Source organism: Eleutherodactylus coqui, chromosome 3 (assembly GCF_035609145.1).
Source record: "Eleutherodactylus coqui strain aEleCoq1 chromosome 3, aEleCoq1.hap1, whole genome shotgun sequence".
Classification (NCBI taxonomy): domain Eukaryota; kingdom Metazoa; phylum Chordata; class Amphibia; order Anura; family Eleutherodactylidae; genus Eleutherodactylus; species Eleutherodactylus coqui.
In genome coordinates this window covers 166136655-166151114 of record NC_089839.1, presented here as the reverse complement: position 1 = coordinate 166151114, position 14460 = coordinate 166136655, and the positions used below count along the sequence as shown (strand labels likewise).

Genomic DNA, 14460 nt, shown 5'->3' with positions numbered 1-14460 from the left:
AGTAGGGCATGCAGCGTTATTCTTTATGTGCATAAAAACGCACGTCTCAATACATCAATGCAGACCGAGGGTGTTGTATGGTGGCTGTATTATTTCCATACAAAATACGGATGTAATACATACAGAGAATACGCCTGCGTAGGTATAAATGTATCTTACATAAAAAAACCTAAAAATACCTGTACCCAATGAAAGAAGTGATGAGAACTTTTCTACACTGTAGTCATTGAAGTAAAGAGATGTTTGTGGGTATCATGCTGTGTGGACAGAGCTCTGATTGATTTCCTCAGTCCATGTAACTGATGGTACTAATGTTACTTCTTCTCCTGTCTCCTATAATAGAGGCTTCTCTTCTGTGGTGGCACTGGGGGCCAGCGTGATTTGCAGTAAGATTCCAGGCCTGGCACCCAGACAGAGGACTATCTGTCTCAACAGACCTGATGCTATCATTGTGATCGGAGAAGGAGCGCAGATGGGGATCAATGAGTGTCAGTTTCAGTTCAGACATGGACGGTGGAACTGTTCTGCCCTGGGAGAAAGGACTGTGTTTGGGAAAGAGCTGAAAGTGGGTATGTTTTCAACGACTTGATACTGTAAAGTTGACACTTCAATCACTTTATCTGTCTTAGTCCATCAGCTGCAAAACTGGGTCACATACTGCGGTTAGATCAACGCAGAATCTCTACAGAACATTTAGCGAAGTCTGTTCTTTGTATTGTCAGGAATTTTCCACAGCCAGGAGTTTGTAATTCAATAGTTTTGTTTTCTCTTTTTAGGTTTTTGTGTAGTTTGTTAAGAATTGGAAACATGATTGTATTTATTTATTATTGTTTATTGGTTATTTGTTACTTTTTATTAATATTTTACACAATTTCTATATTACACATGGACAATCCAGCCTTACTTTCAATGGTGCCTTTGTGTAGAACCACCCCTATGGTGTACTGTTGTACAGCATGCAAGTACAGATGTAGCAATCGATAGCATTACTGGTGCATCATGATAACTCGATTTAACAGCATTGTAGCATGTTATATTTACAGGGAACCTGTCACCAGGTATGCGCACCATCACCTAAGTGATGGTGCTCATACAGTAGGTTTCCTGGAGTCTGGGGAGGTATTTATTATGCTTACCCGACTCTCCGATCCAGCACTGTTAATCCTGAAAGTCAACACACACCATGAAGCTGGACGAAAAGCTGCATGCTGTTCACAAACACTCCCATAACAATCTTTCGGTCTGGCTGCATGCTCCACATGTAGATTTTGTGGGCAACAGTGCTGGATCGGGGAGCCACGTAAGTATAAGAAATACCTTCCTGGACTCCAGGGAACCTGCCATATGAGCACCATAACTTAATTTATGATGATCACGTCTGGTAACAGGTTCCCTTTAAGTTATCATAACGCATTAAAGGTCAAGTAATGTTTGCTACACCTATAGTTATACTACTATTCTTATATAGGGGGTAGCCAAAAATACTGATCCAGATCTATATCTCACTACTGGTGTCCTATACTGACATAACAATAGTGTACTTGAATAGGAAGGCATGGATGTGCTACATGATGGTTTGGTGCATGGGCCTCTGGTGGCCCTTGAACATGGATTTCACTTTTGTGTTGTGGCTCCTGTAAGAGATAGAGAGTAAAACCCTATTGTAAAGTTGAAGAGAAGCATGCGAGAAGCATAAATCCACTTTCCACATCTTTCTAAGTCCCGTGGGACCGCTGCTATGACTGAAGTAAGGAAAGTGTACTTGAAGTGGCTTCCTTCTGCTACAATACATACATGGAACCATTTGACTGTGCAGTCCAGTACTGATACTATCATTGTGGGATCATTTTAGTCAATGGCAAAGCACCAATGTAAATGTAATGCAAATTTAAGTATTAATGAGTGGGATGGAATTTGGTCGGATCGCCTTGTTGACAGTGGAACAAAGAATATAAACCACCACACGTGACATATGGAATAACAGATGGAGAGGGAAACTTTCCCTATATGACTCAGACTAAGAGACTGTACTTGCCTATAGCGGATGTCCTGTTCTGATAACTACACACCTGACCCACGATCCTTGGCCACTCACTGTCCCTACCTGGGACAGAAGTAAAAAAATAAGTAAGAATACAACTTCCACCAGTAACTAGAGTACTTAGCTTGAGATGAGTAGGAAAAAACAGTAGACCAAGATCCAGCTCTGATTCCAACAACCATCAGATGAAGACTGAGAATAATCAGCACAGGTCTACAGCCAAGACAGGAGTAAAAGCCCTCCCAAATAGCTAGGCAGGTTCAGAACACTCCCATGAACACTCCCACCAGTGCTAGCGAAAGCTGAGAGGAAAATCCAAAACAGCACTAGCATAAATTAGACGTCTGTGAACGAAAATTAAACCTGCCGCAATACTACCTCCCCTTCCAGAAGGGGCCTCAGGACCCTTAGGACCAGGTCTATTTAGATTATGTCTATAAAAATTCTTAACTAGATGAACAGCATTGACACCTGCAGCCAGAAAACATGCCCTTGCTTCTGCCCCGTAACCCCACCAATGCACTAAGTACTATAATGAATTGCTCATTCGATGAGAGTACACAATGCAGCTGACTTCAAATTGAAGATCCCCATCAACCATCACCAGGGCAAGAGGAGACGAGCCATTCCCTGGATTGACATACTTTTTTAATAGAGATTTTTGAAACACATCTGTAATCTTCGAAGAGCTGGGAATCTCCAATCTAAAGGATACAGAATTAATTATTTCCGTGATATTGAAGGAACCAATAAATCACAGACCCAGTTTGAAAGACTGTTGTTTGAGTTTGATGTTTTTCGTTGATAATCAAACCTAATCTCACACCAAGAAATTAACCCCCTCTGACCATCTGCCGTCTGACACCCGCTTGAATTTTAGCACCAACATCCTAAGGTTTTTCTGGATCTCACCCCAAACTTCCTCAATGTTAGAGGAGAATTCATTCTCCTCTGGAACCTCTGAAATTATAGTTTTGGAAAAAGAACCAAAGCATGGATGAAATCTATAATTGCAAAAGAAAGGTGATGTGCTTTTTAGACTCTAGTGAACTATTTTTTTGAACAAACTCCGCTAAAGGTAAAAACCCCAACCAATCTTCCTGTTTATCTGAAACATAACACCCCAAGTACTGTTCCAAACTTTGATTATACTTTTCTGTGTAGCCATTAGTCTCAGTATAATACACAGAGGAAAAAGAGAGTTGTATTCCTAACCAAGTACACACAAACTGCCAGAACCTGGAAACAAACTGGACTGCTTGGTCGGAGACAATGTTAATAGGTAACCCGTGTAATCTCACGATGTAAGAAACAAACAATTTTGCCAAAGTTTTAGGGAGACAGTGCAGAGCCACAAAGTTGCATATCTTGTTGAAATGATCAACCACAACCAAGATGACCGTGTTACACTCAGAATGAAATCCGTGGACAAATGAGTTTAAAGTTGCATAGAAATCAGTAGAGTTCATAACTTCCTCACTAGGAGATTCTGAGGCGATTTAGTTCTAGCACAAACCTCACATGCGGAAAAAAAACTAAATACATCCCTACATAAAGCTGGGCACCAAAAGGTTTTCGTGCGGAGTTTTTGAGTGTTATTAATGACTTGCCAGGAAGGACCAAACTATGCCCCTTCAAAAGAACTTGCAGTCTAAAATGTACAGGAATGAAAAGCTTTCCCTCAGGTAAACCCGGCAGAATTAAATCTTGTGCCTTAAGAACCTGTTCCTCCCAATCTAACGACACCGCTGAAACCACTTCACCTTTAAATAGGAAGGGGGGCTGGAGGTTCGTCCGAGACCACCAGAACAAAACTCCTGGAAAGCACATCCGATTTGACATTTTTACTGCCAGGATGGTACGTGACCACAAAGTCAAAACAGGAGAAAAACAATGACCACTTCCCCTGCCTTGGATTAAATCGCTTAGCTGATTCGAGGTAAATCAGATTTTTGTGGTCAGTTAAGGCTGTCACCTTTTGTTGAGCCCCTTCAAGAAGATGACGCCACTCCTCAAAGGCCCACTTAATACCTATTAGTTCTCTGTCACCTATGTCATAATTTTGTTTAGTCACAGTATATTTTAATGATAAAAAAGCACAAGGATGAAGACTCTGCAGTGTGCCCAATGCCTGAGAAAGTATTGCACAAACACGAACCTAAGAGGCATCCAGCTGCACCACAAAAGGCCTGAGAAAATCTGGCTGCACCAGAATCGGAGCTGTCGCAAAACATTTGTTCGAAGACTGAAAAGAATGCAGTACTTTCGATGGCCATTTTGAAGGGAAACAACCCTTTTTGGTCATGTCCATAAGGGGTTTAACTACCTTCAAAAATCCCTGAATAAATTTTTGGTAGTAATTAACAAACCCCAGAAACCTCTGGAGGGCTTTCACATTTTCTGGCCATACCCAGTCCTGCACAGCATGGACCTTTACTAGCTCCACCTTAAAACCCTTCAGGGTAGCGATATGACCCAAAAATGGAATCTCGTGAAGGACAAAGATGCAATTTTTTTTATAGCAAATAAATCATTCTCCCACTGTTCCAGTAGTACCTGTTGAACATGCAAAACATGAGAGTCATGATCAAGCGAAAAGATAAGAACATCATCAAGATGAACTGGTACAAAATGTCCAATAAGCTTGTGAAATACTTCATTGATAAGAGCCTGAGAAACAACAGGAGCATTTGTCAGACCATAGAGCATCGCCAGGTTCTCAAAATGTCCCTCAGAAGTGTTAAAGGCTGTTTTTCACTCATCATCCTTTTTGACCTGAATTAAATTATTTGCACCACGTAAATCCAACTTTGAAAACGAGTTGGCACCATTCAACTGACTAAACAGGTCAAGGATGAGTGGCAACGAGAATGGGTTTCTCTAAATGATTTTATTGAGCTCCCTGAAATGCGGACAAGACCGCAAACCCTCATCCTGTTTAAACAAAGAAAAAGGGCTAGTTATTGGAGAGGTCAATGGATATATATGCCCTTTTTTCAAACGGTCCTGAATATAAACCTTCATAGATTGTCTCTCGGGAACCGTTAGATTGTATATATGACTTTTTGGCAACTTACAGCCTGGGATAAGGTCTATAGAACAATGCCCTTTCGTATGAGGCAGTAACCTGTCTGTCCCTTTCTGAGAAAAGACGTCAGCAAACTCCCTATTAAACTTGCGTAATGCATGCACTTGAACCAAAGACACATATACAGACTACAGGAAAAATTCTATTTTGTTATGTCCCCTTTTTCCCAATCCACCACCAGGTTGTGCATCTGTAACCAAGGTGAACCCAGCACCACCTGTGCAGGAAGGGACTCTATGACATACAAAGTGATAGTTTCTGTATGAAATAATCCAATCCTATAGCGGTTGTCCCATCATGATAAGAACGCACCTGACCCACGATTCTCGGACACTCACTGTCCTTATATGGAACAGAAGTAAGCAACTATCACCAATAACCACAGTACTTATCTTGAGATGAGCAGGATAAAACAGGAGACCAAGATCCAGCTCTGATTCCAACAACCATCAGGTGAAGACTGAGAATAATCTGCACAGGTCCACAGGCAAGACAAGAATAAAACCCCTTCCTAATTGCTAAGCAGGTGCAATAGGTTGCAGAACAGCCCCATAGACATTCCCACCAGTGCTAGAGAAAGCTGAGAGAAAAATCCCAAATAGTGCTAGCATAAACCAGACCTCCGTGAACAAAAAACAAAACCTGCCACTAGAGCGGATCAGCACCTGATTCTTCTGCAGACAACGGTGGAGGACTTCCTGGATGATCTGCCCCTATTGTAGCAGAAGGATGCTCCTCCATTACACTTTCTTCACTTCAATCATAGCAGCGGTCCCAAAAGGCTTAGAGAGACACGGAAAGCAGATTTCTGTTTCTCACATGCTGTTTTTCAACAGGGTTACTGTTCTAATTTCCATACAGGAAAGCTACAAACGTGAAAGGGCCAGGGTCTCTAATATAGTGTAATAAAATGGTCATTTATTGTATACTTACACAACTTGTTGTATGGATGGTCCATTTTGAGTATCATCCTAATTGGCCCTTTCCATAGAGCTACCTATATGTTCTCCAAATCTCTTCTAACAGCACAAGTTCCTTTTGATGCATTGTTTTCAAGTCTGTAATACGTCACAAAACAATGCACAAAACACTATCACGCTATAGTACTACGTGTGAGAAGAGATAGGACTTGCCCTATCTTTCTCGCACATAGTTTTCTTACACGCAGGAAAGATATGGCAGGACCCATCTTCCCTCTTGTTTTTCAAACTTGCTTGCAATAGCACAGAGTTTGAATAGTCCAAAGAAGAAAAAAAAAAATGTTTCATGCTCTAATACGCTCTGTAGCGGAAACGCATTAGTGCATGCACCGATATGTTTTTGCCCTTAGAGTGGATTTACACATGCATGACTTACATATCTGAAAAATCCACTGTGCAAATTGACACCATGTATTTCTATAGAGGAATAAATCTGCAACACATACAAGGCTGACATTTTTGCATGGAATCTATTCTGCTTTTGAAATACCTTAAGCAACTTTTTCTTCCTGTGTTGATGATTTTAGATGCATAATTGAATCATAGACTTAAAATCCTGTACTGAAATCTGCAACAAAATTCCACAAGCAATATGCCGGATAAATACAACAGAATGTCTGCTTATATTGTTTTGCAGTGGAATTGTTGTTGTGGATTTTGCTGACACTTAGCCAATTTCAGCCAGTGCTGGATGAATGACTGTGATTGAACCAATCACAGCCACTCATCGAGTGCTGGCTGTGATTGGCTAAGCGTCAGCCAATCACAGCCAGTGCTTCCAGGAGGCTGGGATTTTTGAATGCCCGGCCAGAAGAGTAGAAGAAGAAGATCAGTGCCAGGACCCGGGGAGAAGATGCAGCTGGACTGACAGCGTGGGAGAGGTGATGTATGTGTATTTTTTCTCTTCTTCAGCTACGGCTTATTTTTGGGGAAGGGCTTATATTTCAAGCCTCCCCCGAAAATCCTTGCATGTGGTGCTACAAAGTTGCACGGCTTTGGAGCACCACATACGACTTTGTAGCGCTACAAAAGCGCGGTATTGTCACGAGAAAGTGCAGCGATGTCGCACGGACAAGCGATGCGATATCTCTGCGACTTTCTCGCGGCGATGCCGTGTCGCCCATGTGAAGGAGGCCTAATGCCCTTTTACATTTGCCCCCTCTAACATACAGTGTCCCCTTATAAATATGTAATAAAATTACGGGGTTCACTGCATCTGGGGGCAGGGCCCGCAGTGCACAGGGGTTCATGAAGCGAAGGAGGCCCAGACTGCTGGGTCAACACAGTAGTCGGGCACCCCGTCTTATTAGTAAAAGGAAAAAACTACATACTCACCTCTTCTATCACTCCCCGACACATGATCGCTGTGGATATTCCCCCAGCCTCAGCGATCATGTGTGTGTCATATGATCACACGACCTCGAAGTCAGTGGACATTTGCACCAACTGCAGTTGCCGGGAAGTGATAGAGGAGGTGAGCATGAAACTTTTTACATTTTATTAATCAGACTCAGGCTGGGCTCACATGGCTTGCACGAAATACGCATGCAGGAAAAAACACAGCATGATCTATCTTAGTGCATATTATGCATGAATTGCATACTGACTGCGTGCCAAGCATGTATATCCCGACCTAAATAAAATTAAAATCCAGGGCCCAACTGCTATGCTGAACCAGCAACCTAAGGCCTCCTTCCATTCCTGCACCTCTGTGCATTTCGAGCTCCGCCAGACGCAGTGGGCCCTGGCACATGCCCAGGTTTGCTGGGTGATGGCACCAGCCCCGCTGCCCATGTTATATACATACAGGACAGGTCCTCCACAGAGAAATGCCCTTGGTAGCCATACTTTCTTCAGCTAATATATGTAAGTCCTAAATAAGGGACTTCCCTCTACTTAAAGGGATTTCTAAAGACTCAAAAAAAAACTATTTTATGGCAGTGGAATTGTGTAAAGCAAGAACAAAAGCTATACTCACCTTCTTTCGTGGCGTCCCATCTAACATCTTGGTCTCCACTGCTCTGAACACAGAAGAAGCTGACTATGATTATGTGCCATTCATAGAGGCTACACCCTGTCCTTGCCTGAGCAGTCACATGCACAATAACTAAAGCCAGCTTCTTTCGGTTTGGAGTAATGGAAACCAAGACTCTATCACTGGACAGCGGGCTGTTGAATGAAGTATAGGTTTTTCTGTATTTTATAGTATTCCATGACCACAGAATTTTGAATCCCAGAAAACTTCTTTAAATAGATCATAATAAGGTATTTGAAAATGTTTTTTTTAAATCATACAAACCCATGTTTCCTGATAGTGTTGAGCAAACCAAACCAGTAGAACAATGTTTCGGGTAGAATGTTGCTAAAAGTTCAGTATGAACCCAAACTGAGCTTTCAGCAAAGTTCTATTCGCAACACATTTTTACTGGTTCGGCTCGGTCACCACCAGTCCTAAACACTAGTCCTAAATACTGTCTGAGGCCTTAGTCAGACGGGCGTTTTTTCGCGCGATTTGCGGATCGCATGACGGATGCGCATCCGCAAATCGCGTGACCGGTGCCCGAAAATCTGCTCCTAGCCGCGTTTCATTGGAAACGGGCCAGAGCTGTCCAGCGCATTGCATTCAATGGAGCCAGCAGTACAGCAGGCTCCATTGAAAGCAATGTGCTGCGGGCGAGTGTGGGATGAATTGTCGGGAAGGGCTGAAATATATAAGCCCTTCCCTGCAATTCATCCAGAAAAGTGTTAAAATAAAAAAAATATACATACTCACCTGCTCCCGCCAGCCAGAGTTCCCCGCGGCCGGCCTGCAGTGGGTGTGAAGGGGGTGTGAGTCAGACCTGCCCCCTGATTGGCTCAGCGCTGAGCTAATCAGAGGCAGGTCTGACCCACACCCATTCATGAATTCAGAGAATGATTTGTCTTCTATATGTTCTCAATGGGGTCGGCGCTGCTGCCGCCAGCCCCATTGAGTGCATATAGAGAAGAGAACAGGAATCGCAGATCGCAGATAGGTGCGATCTGCGATTTCTGTTCTATAATTTATCTGGCGAGCGCATAAAAAGCGCTCATGTGTCCGATACCATTGCAAAGCAATGGTTTTAAAAAATCGCCGGATGCATGCGCAAATTGCGCGAATAAACGCCCGTCTAACTGAGGGCGCCTACCCACTGGCGTTGCTGATTTTCGTGCGTGAAAAACGCAGCGTTTTCCGCGGCTTTTTCGTTAATTTCCATTGACAATCATGGGTGCATTAAGAGAAAAATAAAGAGACATATGCAACTGACAGTTCCTATGTTAAAAATTGCAACGGACTGGTAAAAAAAACCCCAATGGACAAGAACACATTTTATACTAATTGCTCTTCAGAAAAAACGCAAAACGCAATTTAGCATCGCAGGAAAAAAAATCGCCAGTGGGTAGGCGCCCTAAGGCCTAAGAACCATAAGAGCCCTGCATAACACTCTCAGAGCATTATACTGGACATTTATAGTTCTTAGACTGTGTTATACACCAGTTTGAAGGGTTTTAGTGAACTTCCAGTTTGGTTCGAAGTAATTTAGACTAAACCAAACTTTTCAAAAGTTCACTCCTCACTATTCTTTGTATATGCAGTATTCCAAATATAAGCCTGCCCATTGATATTCATCAGCATTCATGTAGCTGCTCCTTATTATCCATCCCTCATATGTTATTATACATCTATAAAAACTCTGAATTTAAATACAACAACAGAATGACATTTTTAGCTTCTTTTTCTTGGCAATTTTTCATGCATTTCTTATATGCTAATAAGTCTCTGAGTGTCTCATTTCAACCATCTCTATAGAAAACTGTTCCAGGATTTCATTGTCACCCAGCCCTTTATCCTATATTAGCTCTCATGGTTTTACAAAAGTTTTTCAGCAAGTGCCCATTAGTTAACCATGTTAAAAGCTGCTATGGGACCTTGTTGCCTGCGCCACTTTAATAACAAAAAGTATAGCAATGTAGCTTTTTAAAAATGATGAGAATAAACTATATTACACAATTTATATCATTTGTTTCATACAATGTAATTTTATTGTATAGGTAAATATTGTTATTTTTGTAAAAAAAAGGATAAAGTGCAGCAGGAAGAAATTTTGCTTGAAAACTGATGTTCTAAGTTCCTGTTGTTATGTTTTCTGAACTCCCAAAGTATTGACATTCAATTAAGCAATGTCGTTTTTTTGTCCTAAGGAGAGATATTAAAAAGTGGTTAAAAAATGTAGTTTTGATGATTATTGATAGCAATATTTAATTTAATATTTGCTTTAATATTAGTATTACTCCTCCTGGAATACATACAGTTAAATAGAAATATACTAATTAGAAAACCATAGCAAATTAGTCAATGTCAAACTACTTATTCAAAATGTGAGTGATATTGGTTGCATATGACTTTTTAAGGATCATTTTAGCATTTTTGTTCCATTTTTCTGTTTTAGTTTTATTTATTTTGCATTTTCGATTTGGGGTTTTATCCAATGTTTAAGCATTGTGAGAAGAGAAGACAGGACTGGCTGCTTAGGTCACTGGTGACCCGGGGTTAGCTGACATTCAATAGATTCTAAATAAAGCAAGGCTTCAAAAGGGAAAAGAAAATCACTTGAAAGTGAATTTCCAAATTTAAGAAATTTCACAAAGACTGATCTGAAAGCATCACGCCTCGATGTAGTTTAGTATTCAGCTTATTATCATTTTAAACAAGAAGGCATATAAGCCCCGAGGGAGGTGGCTCCTGCACACTATTATATAAAGATGTCTTCTCCAGGCTAAAGAAAATTGTGATCTTTTCATTTAAAATACAGCTGAACACTTTAACTTTAAGAGGATGTCTTCAAAGCGTATAGAAGAGGGGCCTAGGTGTCAATTTCTCACAATGTGCAATGAAGCAGAATAAATGGTGGAATACACAATTTCTGTTGCTTCCCCGTCTTAGAAATGAATGTAAAAATTCTTGTGTTTTGGAGATTTTCATTACTTGGAATTTCCTACATGTTCTCTGCTCTAATTGATTGCTAACAGCCTTGGGGTACACAGCTGGGAGAATTTAATTTCTAAGGAGCTGTTTTTTTCATTTACCTGAATTGGCCCCACTCATGACAAGATAATGGGGGGGGGGTTACAGATGTAGCAAAAGTAAACTTAACTGTGATAATTTTCTGTCACCATTTATCTTACCCTAAGCCGTAGAAAAGCTATTGCTTTCTCAACACAACAAGAGCTATTGGAAAGGCAAATTAAGGCTTCTTTCCCACAAGCGTATATCGGCCGCCGTTTTCACGGATGGCCGATATACGCTACCATCTTTGGTGTTAAAGCTCCTGAACAGGAGCACAAATCTAACGTTTGTGCAGCCATTCACATGGCATGGGCTCCGGCGTATATACGCTGAGGCTACCATGCCGTCGCCCCTTTCCCCTCCCACTCGCAGGCTCACCTCTGCTCTACTCACCACTCGCTCTTTGCAATAAGAGGGGGCAGATGGGGGCGGAGCTAAGTGCCACCCTGTCCTGCCTCCTCCCATTGCTGGCTGTGGGCAAGGGGAGGGAGCAGAGCCCAACTCCGCCCCATCCCACCCCTTGCCCACAGCCAGCAATGGAAGGAGGCAAGATGGGGTGGCACTTAGCTCTGCCCCAGTCTGGCTCCATCCAATTGCAAAAAGCGAGCGGGGAGGAGAGTGGAGGGAGGGAGTTTAGCAGCCATGCTGCTAAACTCCCTTCCACCTCCGGCCGCTGCCATGGGCTCCCACAGGAGCCCATGCACTGACTGACGTATTCCGGCCCAAAAGATAGTTCCAGGACTATCTTTTGGATCTAACGTAAAAACACCCAGCGCTATTTTGGCCAGCGGGGTGCTTTTATATCACGAGAATATAGCCATGTGATCTGATACATTGGAATCCAATGCATCAGATCCCAGCGTATATCAGGCAGACGTGAAATTGGCATGCCAATATACGCTCATGGGAAAGAAGCCTAAGAGTCAAGTTAAGCTTTCCTACACAAATTCTTGTTTCGCATGTCTGGAGATACAACCTTTGAGCAAAGTAGGATTCCTTTTTTCTCCTGGCATTGGTTCTTATCCTCTGAACAAAATGCTACAAGCTCTAAGCCTTTGCACCCTGATATTGCCTGGTAGCATATGACAATCTAGTTGCAGGACTCTTCAGAATTATGCTTAACCCTTTCATGATCAAGTGTCATTGATGCTCCTGTGTCCAGGCCATGTTCTGCGGTTCTGGCATTCCCACTTTCAAAAAAATCATACATTTTTCTGTCAATGGAGGGTTCGTGTTTTTGTAAGGCAACTTGTAGTTTTTATTGGTACTGTTTATACTTTATGTGCAGTTAAGACGGATATAGCTGTATGTGTGTCGACAAGGGGTTAATCGGCTATCAGTTTCTAACAGGCACTAATAAGGAGATGATCTGTTGACCCTATTCCCTGTTACCTCTTTGTTTAAGCTGGAGAGGATTTAGATTGCACCAATGTAATAATACTACAGGTTAGTTTGTATTTTGGAGAGTAGGGGATAAGTGGTATCTCCACCCTAACTTTTGTTCCCAGGGACTCCTTGGATATTTTTGCTGATGTGTTCCACAATTAAAGAGGTCTGATTTGAAGATGATTAAATGCATTTTTAAAAATCATATTAATAGATTTTATTGGGTCATCGGCAAACTGAGTCATTGCAGAATTTGCTTGCACTTGCACATCCTGCAAAGGGATTTTGCCAGATTGATTACTCATGTTTGGTTGGCATACACATGGTTCAGTATGGCACACGAACTACAGCTCTACTCTACAACTTAATTGTATTCTGTTTTTGCTGTGGTGGTAATTGCTGAACAGGTATAAACTGAGTGCTTATAAAGTTGAGTAACACCAATAGCTTCAGAACCTGGAAGCCCACAAGGCATTCATCTCTCACATCAGCAGTTTTTGATTCTTAGTTGGTGGTCATCTGATCTGCTGAGCTTCTTTCATTTAATGATATTAATGCATTCACTTTCATGCAATCACTGATTTAAGCCAAGGAGCTTAGGGTGTGACCAGACCACCCTAAAGTGACCACTGGGCGAAGTGATGCTGAACCCATATACTGTGTACTAATAGCTGAATTACCAAATATCAGTTGTAATATTACAGTGTGTTATGGCCCATTTACACGCAAAGGCAATCTTTTAAATGATTGAAAGATTGACAGTTCTAGCGATCAATTTGCATAAACTGCAAATAGACACTAATGTCCATTAGCAGTTTATTATCTTCATTTGTGTGTTAATGAGCCTACAGCAGCTGTTTGCAAATCCCAGCATGTGGTCTGGACTTTGCACTCAGCTGCATTGCCTGTGCATAGGCTGCTGCAGGCTGTCACCTAAATACAATGTAATCAGCTGCTCCTGTGCAGAACACAGTGTGCGGTCCCGGGTGAAGGATGGGTTTGATGCTTTTATGCTCAACTAAAAATCATTGTTCAGCAGAAGAGTAAAAGATGAAAGCGTTTACACGCAATGATTATCGCTCAAAAGCCATCGTTTGAACGAATTCTGAGCGATAATCGTTGCATGTAAATGGGGATTAAAGGTCCTTTTCCATGGGCAGATTATTGTCTGTAATCAGCATAGATTGCCATTTTCATGTCCTAGTTTTACATGCTACAATTATTGTGTGACAGTTTGCATTATTGTCGGTATCCTATTTACATGAGGAGATGTGATCATAACAACAGATAATATTTATGCCCCCATAAAAGATGCCATGAACAATTGGCAAGTATTTTATTGATTGGCATTCAATTGTTGGGCATATTTACACTGGGCGATGATCCGAAACAAACATTAGTTTGGGTGATCACTGCCCTGTGTAAAAGGGCCTTTAATCAGTCCATGAGTCAACCCGAGGGTGGTCCTGCCCAGTGATTGATTGCTATTCTTGTATGCACACTTAAACAGGGAAGACTGTCAATCATTGCATGAGACCGCCCACTGGATTCCTAAACCTAGAGTCCTTTTAGATTGTACTGAATCTTTGCCCACATATATAAATCTGCTGACCATCTCTTACTTTATATCATGCTATGTCATGCTGTATGCAGATAGGACAGCATGGTCAGTGTAACAGGTTTCTTTTAAAGAGGTTGTCTGCTTACTGGACAACATTGCTCCTCTAGCTCCAACTGTTCTAAAATAACAAAAAGAGCAATACTTACTCCTCATCTGCCCTGGGGATCCAGTGCTGTAGCCCTGGTGTGATCCCAGTGTTTGTTGTTGCTAATAATGTCATCGCAATCAGAGGCTGCAGCATCACCGTTTGGAACCCAT

General features: G+C 41.8%; 1 protein-coding gene across 2 annotated transcripts in view; it reads left to right on the top strand.

Annotated features, from left to right (window-relative positions):
* LOC136621200 (protein Wnt-7a) overlaps nt 1-14460 on the top strand; it is a 113863-nt gene that overhangs the window by 31948 nt on the left and 67455 nt on the right. For both annotated transcript variants that reach the window (XM_066596495.1, XM_066596494.1), the window contains one exon: nt 343-569. In XM_066596495.1, coding sequence (XP_066452592.1) covers nt 343-569 — 227 coding nt within the window. The remainder of the gene's footprint in view (nt 1-342; nt 570-14460) is intronic.